At 40.7% G+C, this 12,288-nt stretch overlaps 1 protein-coding gene across 1 annotated transcript; it reads left to right on the top strand.

Moving 5' to 3' along the window:
* The first annotated feature begins 2,042 nt into the window (after window positions 1-2,042).
* smpd2b (sphingomyelin phosphodiesterase 2b) lies at window positions 2,043-10,673 on the top strand. Its single transcript, XM_061069881.1, has 11 exons — window positions 2,043-2,284; window positions 4,480-4,581; window positions 4,915-5,011; window positions 5,113-5,189; window positions 5,692-5,785; window positions 6,356-6,445; window positions 7,655-7,737; window positions 7,855-7,987; window positions 8,337-8,441; window positions 8,540-8,711; window positions 9,106-10,673. The coding sequence occupies exons 2-11, from the start codon at window positions 4,532-4,534 to the stop codon at window positions 9,522-9,524; spliced, it is 1,320 nt and encodes a 439-aa protein (XP_060925864.1). The 5' UTR covers window positions 2,043-2,284; window positions 4,480-4,531; the 3' UTR covers window positions 9,525-10,673.
* The last annotated feature ends 1,615 nt before the right edge of the window (window positions 10,674-12,288 follow it).

Below are 12,288 nucleotides of genomic sequence, written 5' to 3'. Positions count from 1 at the left end.
ACAATAACACTCCTCCTCTAGCAGGTTTTCTCAATCCATCTTTTATACAGACTGTTTTTTCCCCCCATTATCAAGATTAATGTTTTGTTGTCTTTCTGACTTTCGGTGTCTGCCATATGCTTCACTGAAAATAATGTGTGACTGTGCTGACATTGAAAATTAATAATAAGATATCTAATGTATCATATTCTGAATGGTGTGGGCGTTTTTTTTTGTTTTGTGTTTTGGTTTAAGGTGGTTTAATATTGTCTTTGTTACCATTGTGCATTGCAATTTTATACTTCAAAGTAGAGGTTGGACTATATAATCAAACAAATGTATCTAACAATAAAAGACGCATGGTGCCTTTGGGGCCATTTTTTCCCCCGAAAACGTATTAAACGTGTTTGTAAATTTGTTTTTTGTCCACAATTTTTCTTCTTGCACCAACATACCAGAGGCATATAGTAATATCTATAAATATTAGCAGTGTCTTCAATCCTGTTTTAAACTTGAAACACAACTTTGCATTTATGTCAGGGTTATCTAAGGGTGTTGCACCAAACTCTGGTGTGGGAATTTGAGCAGCAAATTTGTTTTCAAGCTTTATCAGCTCTCAAAGTATTTTGAAATGATCGCATGGGCTTTAATAAGTGTAAAAAATAAATTGACCAACAGAGGGATAGCTGTGATTTAGCAGAAACTCTTGTAAATGTTACTGTAAATGTGAAAATTCTCGTCTTTTTAATGCAGTTTATCCTCCAGCATCAAATAATCTACAGGGTCACATTTTCGATCACGTGATAAAACATGCTGAAGTGTCCGGTCACAGAATCCAACAGGAGCTTGGTGTAACACCTGAAACCGCATCTTTAGTCACTGGTAGAAAAAATGGAACCAAAGAGTACACAAGAGAGCATGTGAGTAAGAAAGTACACGAGAAAGTACATGAGAAAATATAAGTACATAGAAAGAAAAGATTGGAGAACATTCTATATAATATAGTCACTGTTTATAATCTTTCACAGGTGGAAGAAGGGTTCTTTTAATAAAGTAAATATTAAACGATGTGTGTTGCTTCCTCAGAAATCAATCCAAAGTCTGCAGTGAGTCCAGACTGCTGCCGCTCAACTTTTGTCAAAGACAATGAAACCAAATCAGCCTGTTTTAGAATCCTTGTATCTTTTGTCGTGGCAATTTCTACAATCCCACTCTACCAATGAGGAATGAGACACAAATCTCTCACAGTATTGTCTTAATGCTCAGAGCTTGGTGCATACGACAAAGGTTAGTTTGTAATATGCACACTGATGGGGGGTTGTTACAAAGTTGTTACAAAGTCAAAGGTTGGGATCTTCTGATGAAATCTAAACAACAATGCCTTAGTTAAAGCAATCAGGCCAAGATTCATTCAGCAGTACAGGATACAGCATAATCAAGGTTCCATTGTGTGAGGTTCAATCAGGATCAATCAAAGGGGAAATAAACATGATCATATTGTGGTCAAATGTTACATTTCCCTTACACTTTATTATTATTATTTCTTTACTGATTTTGAATTCTATATTCTTTGTTGAAAAGCACTTGGTTGTATTAAAAAGGTGCTACACAAATAAAGTTATTGTAATTTCTACAGTAGGCTGTTTATGGCTGAATAATGGGAGTATCATGAAATGGAAAAATACTCTAAGTACTAAGGAGAGTACACATATCTCAAAGATGCAGGACAGAGGAGTACATGAGTAAATGTAAATAAGGGGAAGTTAATAATCTACTGATTTGACTGAATCTGAAATAACTCAAACCGGAAGCGAGGTCTTCAAAATAAACCTTTCTATTAAAATAAGTGGATTTTAAGGATATTTTAAATCCACTCTTTCTACTTGAGTAATCACAAAACTTATAACCCGACCCAAAACGACCCACACGTGAACTCGTGGGCTCAAAATGACAGCTCGAGCCTCTGCTTTATTCTGAGGGTAAAAACCCAACCGGAAGTCATAAACGTGTATATACCCGCAGCTGACAGGACACCGGCTCGTATAAAGCATCCATGACAGCGACAGCATCAACACGGGGCGATGAGAGCGGATCCACGGCGCTGAGCTAGTGCTAGCCCCGCATGCTAACCAGCTACATCCACTATATTTATAAATAACCCAACGGGGGTGGAGAACACATTAGCTAGCAGTTAGCATACAAGCTACACGGAAGTGCTGCGTCTCCACGGGGCAGACACCTACAGGTTGCGGGTTTGAATCCACTTGGTCCCGGTTCACGTCAGCGGATTCCACTGGTTAGTGAGGTGAGTTAAACCAGCGGGAGATGAAAGGACAGGAGCGCTGGAGGTTAGCATCCAGCTCCGGGTAAACACACAGGGAGCTAAGGGGCTAGCTGGAGGTGACGCTATCTCCAATGAGGTTAAATGTGCCAGCTGTGGGTTTAATGGAGAAGCTCCCAGTTATCTACTGGTGTCACTGGTGAGCAGGTCCAGCGGAGGGAGTGTGTATGACGCTGATGGAACAGCTGGGACTTCACTGTGAGCTCGAACTTTCTTCTTCCATCTACGAGCTAATGCTGCTCAGCCTCTGCAGCTCGGAGTGTTTAGACTGATTGTTATGTTCTGATGATTAAATGATCTATTTATCGACTGATCGATTCAGATCCCTGCAGCTGATTATTGTTTTACATTATTAAATCGTCCCTGGGTTAATTTATTGTCACATATTTGACTTAAGGTGTCAGAAAATTATTAAAACTGAAGCTGACATCTTCTAAATCTCTTATTCGGTGTCTCCAAGTCAGAGGATATTCAGTTTAATGTCACGTCTGATAGAGAAAATCATCAAATCAGCTTTTTTCATAAGTGAGTACATTTGATATATAAAACATCAAAGTTACAAGGTGCTGTACAAAACAAACATAAAGATAAAATCAGGATCTAACACAAACAATCGAGGAATAAAAACTACACACAGAGGTCAAGCAAAAATCGATGGAAGTCTTCTACAAACTCAATAATGTGACAAAAGGTGAGGTGAACACAATCAAACCCTGAGTATCTCTATGTGATTTAATCATCTTAGATCTAAGGTTCTCCACAAGCAATATTGTGCAAAAATATGACACACTAAAAATATAAAGTAAATGCTATGAAAAGTATGTATTCACTGGGTTTCCAATGGTTGTGTTGGGGCGCCTTAAAGAGTCTTACATATGTTAAATATTATGCACTAAAACTTAAATACTTTAAAAAAAGGTCTTAAATAGGTCTATTGTTCATTTAATGTTGCCTCCATCATCCTTTTTGAAATATGTTTTTACAGGTCATAAATTAATTCAGTGATGGTTTTAAAAAGTCTTAAATCTAGTTAGGTGAAACCTGCAGAAACCCTTTTTTTATCCGTTAACTTCTTACCAACCACATTAAACAGAAAACAAATCAATATTAGCTGTGAACAACAAATTCCACTACACCGCTGCTCGTACTTCTCTCTATGGAGACAGTTCTACTGGAGGCCACTGTTACCCCGGCCATGACATATATTGTCTGTCCAATCCTGTGTGATTGTTGCAGTATCCCCTCAGTACTTTGGATGTACATACACACACACACAGATGCACTGTACAAGTTAAAATGTATTTAATTCTTTTAAACTGTGAGGGGGAATTGTGTGTTTCTATGCTGTTTTTTTTCTCCCTGTACTGACACAACAAATAGTTTGTGTTGCCCGTTACAAAACAGCCGTTACCTCTGGCACCATTCTCCCCTGGATTCTATTCACCACACGGTTGCTTCCCCCTTTTTTCTCAAGACAGAGCCGAGCCAGGTCAGCACTCTGTGTGGGGCCGGTGTATTGTTGCACTCCCAGGAGAAAGGAGGGAATGCCTTTTGACTTTGTCTCCTTTTTTGATTAACTCTTCATTTCCTTACTGCGCTGCACAGCGAGGCCCGACTGGGTCAGCTGGTTCAGACACCTCATTTACACAGTGTGTAGTTCTATCGTTCTTTTGCTCATTGCGTAGTTCAGTTGACTACAACTTAACCTCACCCATTTTCACAGATATTTGCAGTGTACTTTTTAATCTAATGAAACAGTCAAGTTGAAAGGTTGAGATGTTTTTACAGTTATTGGTTAAAAACCGAAAATTTGCTGAATTGTTTAAAGTAAAAGAGCTGGAGGTTTAGTTCTCCTGTCTGCTGAGTTTGCACTTTTGAAGCTTACTGTGCAGTCTTCAATGTGCATTTTCTCTCTCGGACTCGTGACTTATTTGCCCTTTTTAATATTGTATATTTTTCTTATTTTATTCATTCATACATGTGCATTTAGCCTTTTACTCACAGGTTCCAGCTGACTATCTCCTTCAAAGTCCCTTTTTTATCAGTGTTAAAGAATTTGCATGAGTTCACCTCATCGTGTGTCCATTGTGTGTTAAGTGTTTGTTTGAGATTAGATAACAAAAAACAACATCTAACATCATTTGTATGTGTCTCATCAGGTGCTGAGTCATCTCTCCTGATCTAAAACTACTGATCCGCTGATCTGTCATCATGACGAACACAGACTCTGTCAAGATCCGGGTCTTCTCTCTCAACTGCTGGTCAGTGGCTTGTTATAATTAACTTTTTATAACAATGTTACAAAGTGCTTCACAAAGAAGAAATAAAACCAGACAAGCTGATAAAATGAGAATTCAACAAAGAAACAGGAGCAGAGAAACAGAATGATGATGATCAAATAAATCTATTATTCAATATAGATTAGGGCTGATATCAAGCGGTATAAATGTTTGAATAAGAAGCTGGAGACTGAGTCTGTCCAATGGGTGCTGAGCTCCATGTGACCAGCGGATGTGACTCATCGCACCGTTTTCTGTCTACACAGATGTTTGCACAAAAAAACATTTTCCATGATTCCTTGCTTCTCTTTTCAGGGGGATCCGTTACAGCAGCAAACAATGTTCCCAGCGCTACGTCATGATTGGAGACATGTTGTGCAGAGAAGAGCACGATATTGTGTTACTGCAAGAGGTCAGTGGCCTGGAGCCTCTGAACGGATTTCCCAGCTCATGCACGTAGTTATATGCTGTGTATTCTAGATGCATATGAACATTATCTGTGTTTTCTTTCAGGTGTGGAGTGAGAAAGACTACATGTCCCTGAAAAAGAAACTTGCCTGTAGCCACCCTCACTCTCATTACTTCAAAAGGTAAAGCTTTCACTCTTGTCACGGGGTCGCTGTGCACTCGTTTCTCGTCTGGTTTCCTTTGAGCGTCTTTCAGTCTGTGATCAGAATTCATGAAAAACCGTTCTCCGTCTTCAAAAGGGTCCCGAAGCCGTGTCAGACAAATTTGCATACATTGCATTGATCCATCTGTAAAATTTTAACTGGGGCTGGGGCCGCTACCTAAAGGATTAACTTTTGCAGCTTAATTCTGTCTTGACCCTCATACCAGGGCACAAGACTGAGATTAATCAAAGGCCCGTCATCCTTAATCCCCTCGGCTGCTCTCAGAAATGTCGACTTCACTAAATAAGTTCTCACATCTCTTACAGATAACACCTAGCTTACGATAGCATAATGCAGATCTACATGGAGACCAGACATGGCTTGCCTTTGTTTTTTTTTAACAGCCACATGCTGCTGAAGCTAATGTGTGTTTGACTGTGGAACATGTAACTTGATTCTGTTTGTTTCTTTCATTCTGCAGCGGCGTCATAGGAAGTGGCCTGGCCCTTTTCTCCAAACACCGAATCCACGACACATTTCTTTATCGCTACTCACTGAACGGTTATCCATACATGGTAATTCTGGACGGGCTGGGGGAAGGGTTCTCAACACAGTTTTGAGACGTAGTCCAACTCTTTACTTCAGTGAATAATAATAGTATAGTAAGCTGTATCTAAACAGGACTTTTCAATATGTAGATTCGAAAGTGCTTCACAAGGCAGCAATTAAAATATACAAGTCATAAAATCATTAGGTTTAAAAGGCAGTTTTAGACATTTTCCAAAAGAAATGTAGAATTATATTAAAGGGTCAAGAGTACAAGTTCGTTAGTAAGGAGCCTGAAAGAATTTCCTTTTAGTTTTCAACTGGGGTTTTGGAAGAGATAACAAACCACTGCCCAAGGATCTCAAGATACAAGTCACTGCATAAAAAGGTCACATGTAAAACATAGTGGGAGCCAGTGTAAAAGAGTCTAAATCGTCACAATGCATCACTCAAACAGCAAAAGACAGATGAACACACAAACCTGTGACCAATGATCCAAATCCAACCAATGTTGTGTTCTTATTTCTTACTATACCTGATAATTGTATATTTCTTTTTCCCTTTCCTAAATTCTCTCTCTGCATTTCCCTCATACTCAGGCTCACCATGGAGACTGGTTCGGAGGTAAAGCCGTCGGGATGGCCGTCATCGGTATTGGCAACCTGACTGCAAATGTCTACGTGACTCATGTAAGGGTTCACACCCCACCGCTCTCAGCCCTCTGTTTATTATATGCTGTTACTGATCGATGATCATGTTTATCTCTCGCCTCGACTACTGCAGTGCCCTTCGGCTGGGCCTCCCTTCTTTTACAGTGAACTCCCTAGAGATTGTGCAGAGTGCAGAGACGAGTCATTATGCTAAAAGAGCATGTGTCACTCCACTGCTCCCGTGGAGCCCAGAGGACTCTCATCTGTCGTTGTCATCCCTGAACACCAGGCTGTGACAGTACAGACAGCTCTCCTTTGTGTTTCCTAGATAGTGGAATGATATCAGAGCAGGAGCATCTCTCTCCGTTTTCAACAACCTAGGCTTTTCTGAGAGCACCTTCCATTTTAACACCTCCACACCCTCACATGACCAACTAGCTCTTACCTTTTTGTTCACTGATCTCCTTCTGTTTGTCTTATTGAACAGATTAAGCACTTAATTACTTCAAGGTTGTTCTGGAAATATTTATGGTTTTAGTCTATTAATTAATTTAGTCTGTACTAGTGCAGTGCCCGTTCTAAACCTGCCTGTTTTGAAATGCCGCAGGAATCAGTCCAGAGAAGCCTGAAGCTGCTCCAGCGCTGCTGCACAAAGAGCAAATATGTTTATTCAAAGTACATAGAAGCTGGACTCAGTACACAGAACCCCGAACTGAAGAATCAATTGTAATAACTTGAGCTGAATGTGAAGGTGATAAGTTGAATACTTCTGGAGATATGCGAGCCACAGACAGACAGCACAGTTCCCCAGTGTCTAATACATATTCAGCATATTTATGTTATATTACTGAGTCCCCTTATCGCTGCTGCAGCTATAAGAGCCAAGGTTGAGTTTGGAGGCCAGATAACACTCTGACATTCTTTGAGACAGATAGAGAAGAATACACCACAATGAGATTAGCCAAGGCTTAGATCAATGTGTCAAATAGAGTAGCTCAAATACACGTTTAAACTTGTTAACTTTTTGTACAGCTCGTCAGCCTGGTTTCTTTAGAATTAGTAATTCCACTGAAGACATCATCTGTCTCTAGAAAAACTTCATGCCTTCAACCTGCAGGATTTGTCTCCCTGAGGTCTCGTGTTGTATTGAAGAGACTTCCGTGTTGTGAAGTGACTTTGGATAAAAGCATCAGCCAAATGAGTGAAAGTAACAGAAACATTGATTCTGTGCCTGTGTGTTGACTTCAGCTGCACGCGGAGTACTGCAGACAGAAGGACTCGTATCTACCTCACAGAGTGGTCCAGGCCTGGGAACTGCAGCAGTTTGTTCGGTATCGTCTTTTTGCTTCTTCATTCTGCACAATTTCCAGCCACCGTTTGTTTCCTCCGCTGTGTAGTTTGATATTTTTCATTAATTTCTGTGCATGTGTTTTTTCTGCATCCATCAGGCACACCTCTGCTGGAGCAGATATGGTTATTTTAGGTGGTGACCTCAACCTGCACCCTCAAGACCTCGGGAACAGACTACTGATGTCCTATACTGGACTCAGAGACTCCTATTTAGAGACGGCTAAATTTGATGTAGGTAGAAATAATGTTCATATTTAACCAGTGTCTTTGTTGTTGTGACGGCCGCAAATTCATGTCGGTTGTGATGATATTTTACACCCTGCGTTTTTTAAGCCATTTTTATTTTTTAAAAGCGAGACCATGTCTTTAAAACTCTGATATCATCGTTAATATCATAAAAAATACAAGTGTATAATTTATCATTGACCAGAGTGTATGTGTACAAAGGTGTGTCCCAACGTGTCATTGTTGAACCTTATCTTTAAAAAAAATCGCATAACTGATAGAAGTAATGGTGAATTTTGCAAAAGTGCATTGTAAACACAGAAAATTGATTCCTGTCGTGTTTTTCCTGTTGCAGGGATGTGAGGATGGTATCACTCTAATAGCCGACAACCCTTTCACCAATAAAAAGGACCTCGTTCCCTTTGAGAAAGGAATCCGAATCGACTACATCTTGTTCAAAGTGAGTGGAAGCTTTACGTTCACACACATGCTTTGTTTTTATCACTTCTTGCTCATAGCAATATGCGTTTGTTTTTTTGCTATGTATTTTATTCTCAGGGTTCTCCTAAAACAGACGTTTTCTGCGACTCCATGTCCACCACCAAAGGCTCCGTCGCCGACCACCCTTTCCCGTACTCCGATCACGAGACCCTGACCTCTGAACTGAGGCTGGAGTCCCACACTCCACCTGGGACGGGAAGAGACAAGAGTTTAAAAGACTATGCTACAGGTATTATTGTTAGTAACTAATATGCAGATCAGGTGGCATGGGAATGGTTCAGTTTCTTAGAATGTTGGCCCATCACTTTCTCAATGGTAATAACATTTAGTTCAGACTTTCGTGCTCCCTCAGGACGAATCGTAATGACTTTTGTGATCCATTTTTGTCCAGAAGTTTGGTTTATCCGTTCATTCATTTGGAATGATTTTTTTTTACTACCTGCATTTAAAAAAAGAAAAATGCATGTTTAGATTTAATTGTGAGCATGTTTAGCATACTATCGTTCTGAACAATAAGTTACAAGAAAGGCGCTGAGTATTTAATTTAACGTGGATGCTTCCGATCAGAGCTTCATCACAACCTCACAGTGCCGCTAACCTGCTGCTCTCCGTCTTGTCCTCAGGGAAGTTGGCCGAGCTGGTTGACATCGTGACAGAGGCCCGTACTGAAGTCAAAGTCGGGCTGCACTGCGCGGAGAGGATGCGCTACACAGCCAAGCGCACCGGGGTGATGGGCGTGGCTCTGCTGCTCCTGGAGCTGGCCATCGCTGCCGTGCCCTGGTTGGCTCTGGGAGCTCAGCAGCCGTTCCCTTCTACGTCCTTCTACCTGCTGGCCGGGCTCTGCTTCGCCATCCTGCTGACCACCACCATGCTGTACATCTTCTACACCATGGAGGTGAAGTCTCTCCAGGGGGCGGAGGACCAGATGAGACTGTCTGTAGGAAGCCTGCAGGAGGGTCTTCGGGGCTTTTCTTTGGCTCAGGCCCTCAATGCCCAGCGGAAGCCTCCAGGGGGTCTCAGTGCATGTAACCCAGAGGAGTAACGTCAGAGCTAACTGGGTCAAAACGGGCTCCGTGTAATGAAGCCTTTGAGATTAGCTTTAAGATGGAAGTTTGAGGAAGTCGTCGCTCCTCTGAATGTGTTTTTAAGCCCTAGAAATTTAGATTTGTACCACAGAATGAAGGAGTTGAGCTATAATCGAGGAACGTTTCCGATAGTCGTGCTGTACACAATCATGCTTTGGCATTTTTATACTTTTTCTACATATGTACACATACATATTCGTCTTTAGCCCTTTATTACCTCTAGATTTCCCTCTATGCAGCTCCACAAGTGTTCTTCCTATTAGACAGTGAGACATGTCTGTGCTTAAACGTCATAACGATGACCTACTGTGTTTGTCAAGCCTCAGGCCCGATTTGCATTCCACCTTCCAGTAGTATCATTGGGACCAGTTGTTTCTGCTTTTGATATCATGCTTCCCCTTTTGTGATCTTTAGAGAGTCCACAGCACAATCGTAGAGGGTCCAGACTGTGGGCAGGTTTACTTACAGAGGGGATGCACACGAGACACAGACACTCCGGAGGATTTTAGGTTTACATTCAGATCTGTTACATGTTTTTTACTCCGCAGACCAGATCACTGGGAAGTAGAACTTAGAAAAACGAGAATGCTCAGGCCAGTTTTGACTTCTCAGTGTAGAATATATATAGTAAAGGGGACATATTGTATCTGCGTATCCCAGTTCTCATGGTCAGTCACTAACATACTAAAGTAAAGCTGTAGGAATGTGCTGACGATTTTCTGCTTTATATGCTCTTAACTCTCACCTTAATTAAATCGCATGAATTTACTTTACAACGCATCTTGTGCTGCAGGAACTTTTTAAATTAATCACTTAATATATCTTAAAGGTGCATTGCACTTGGTTGACTAACATGATTAACGACTTCTGTTGTTGTTTTATGGGAGACGACCTTATGTACATATCGCTGTAAAACAGTGCTAAGACTCAGCTGGAGCCAAAGCCAGACTGATCAATTTAATATAAATTCTTAATTATAACCTAGCTATTAGAAAGATGCTTAAATTTTACTATGAATCTTAGAATTTCAGATGATTCCTGATGTTCATTCCAATTGAAAACTGTCATGGGCATGACAATGAAGCAATAATAAAGATATTTACTTACTCGTGCGTCTCGATTGGTTTTGAATGAATGAGTCCACAGAGGGGCAACAGTTCCACTCTTTCACCACAAGAGGACACCCTAAGAATGACAGGGGGAACTTTTCAAATGAAAACACTTTCTGCTGACAATTAATAACCAAACTGGGTTCTTGGAAGCAATTTGGAGATAAAAGAAATAAACTCTGAGGGAGGAGATGCCAAAGTTACCAGATCAAACTGTCCTGTCAGCACATGAACTCCCTCAGGGGAAGTTCATCCATGGGTGTAGTGCATTTAAAATGTTTGTTTTTTTTCTCCCAGAATAATTATAACGAAATTAATTAAAAAGAATAAATTGTCTGCACAGAGGAATCTTCCATTCCATTGCATTCAGTCATTTAAGAACATTTGTGAAGAACAGTTAGAGAAACTCAGTTTCGTAAAGTTTTGTACAACTGCTTTTAGTTTGAGTTTTCTACATTGAACTGTTAATGCACCATAAGAGGAGAGGCTTTTGTGTCCAACATACAATAAGGAATAGAAGGTAGATACTCTAATAAACTCTTATTGACATAAGAGAACCTGTTGGTTTGGAGCACAGGTCATGTTTCACATTCTGATCTGTCCTGTACCCAGGAGCCACATGGAAAGTGAATCACCTTGTCATAGAATCACGTCAATGAACATCACAAAGTACAGTGCACGTCTTAAAATAACATAGAATAGAATTCACGTGGTGAGCAAACAACAGACAGAGACAACAGGAGGCAGAATCAGACATTTGTTTCAACTCCGGGGAGATGAAGGCACAGAAAGAGAGAAGATAAGACCAGGGACAGACGTTTAACCATTTTATTTAAGCATTGGAATGAGAATACAGAGAATGTGTACATTACACAAAACCTCTCACCACAGACACCACGACACAAACGTGGGTAAACTGCAGTGGCAGAGAATGATTACATGAGGATTTCTGTGACAGAGCGGAAATCTCAGTTTCACATCAATCCAAACAGGACCTGGAAGATAAACCACCTGAGACACGTCAGAAGATGTTCTTCTTTGGGTGAAAAGACCATAATAAGTGTTATGCCAGCAGGATGTGTTTTCGCTGAACTCCAGTGGTTGAAGTTCCTGCTTTGCAGCTGCAGTGTTGTCATGTTTTATTTATTCATTTCATTTTCATTGTCACAAAATTCCCCCATAATCCATTAGGGTGCGCAGGGTTTCTTTGGAGTTGATGCGATGATCTTAAATGACAAAATTTTAAAAATATTTGATCACATGAGGCTCAAAAACTTTGCTTGACGATGAACAAAGAAATGAAAAGTGAGATTTATTTGAACTTGTGCATAAATGTTTCCTTCTTGAATATCAGTGGCCTCCAGACACCTGCAGAATCTGTTGGCCTGTGGGAATGTCACCTCACCTGCTCGTCCTCCATTAAACCTCAGAGACATTAGTCACTGAGAGGAAGTGAACTGAGAGAGAGAGATAGAGAGATGGGGAGAAAGATAGAGAGAAAGTGCACAAAGAGAGTGATAGACAGAGAGACAGAAAAAGACTGAGAGTGAAAGTGCAAAAAGAGAGAGGCATACAGACAGACAGACAGACATGCAGACACACAGACAGCGAG

Source organism: Limanda limanda, chromosome 4 (assembly GCF_963576545.1).
Source record: "Limanda limanda chromosome 4, fLimLim1.1, whole genome shotgun sequence".
Taxonomy (NCBI): Eukaryota; Metazoa; Chordata; class Actinopteri; order Pleuronectiformes; family Pleuronectidae; genus Limanda; species Limanda limanda.
Note: the sequence above shows the minus strand (reverse complement) of the source record. Positions and strands in the feature narration are given on the sequence as shown.

Bases quoted from the DNA above. Each gene is read 5' to 3' on its own strand.
- smpd2b (XM_061069881.1), top strand. From the start codon at position 4,532: ATGACGAACACAGACTCTGTCAAGATCCGGGTCTTCTCTCTCAACTGC. The intron at 6,446-7,654 runs GTAAGGGTTCAC...TGTTGACTTCAG, and splicing joins CAAATGTCTACGTGACTCAT to CTGCACGCGGAGTACTGCAG. The intron at 7,738-7,854 runs GTATCGTCTTTT...TGCATCCATCAG, and splicing joins GAACTGCAGCAGTTTGTTCG to GCACACCTCTGCTGGAGCAG.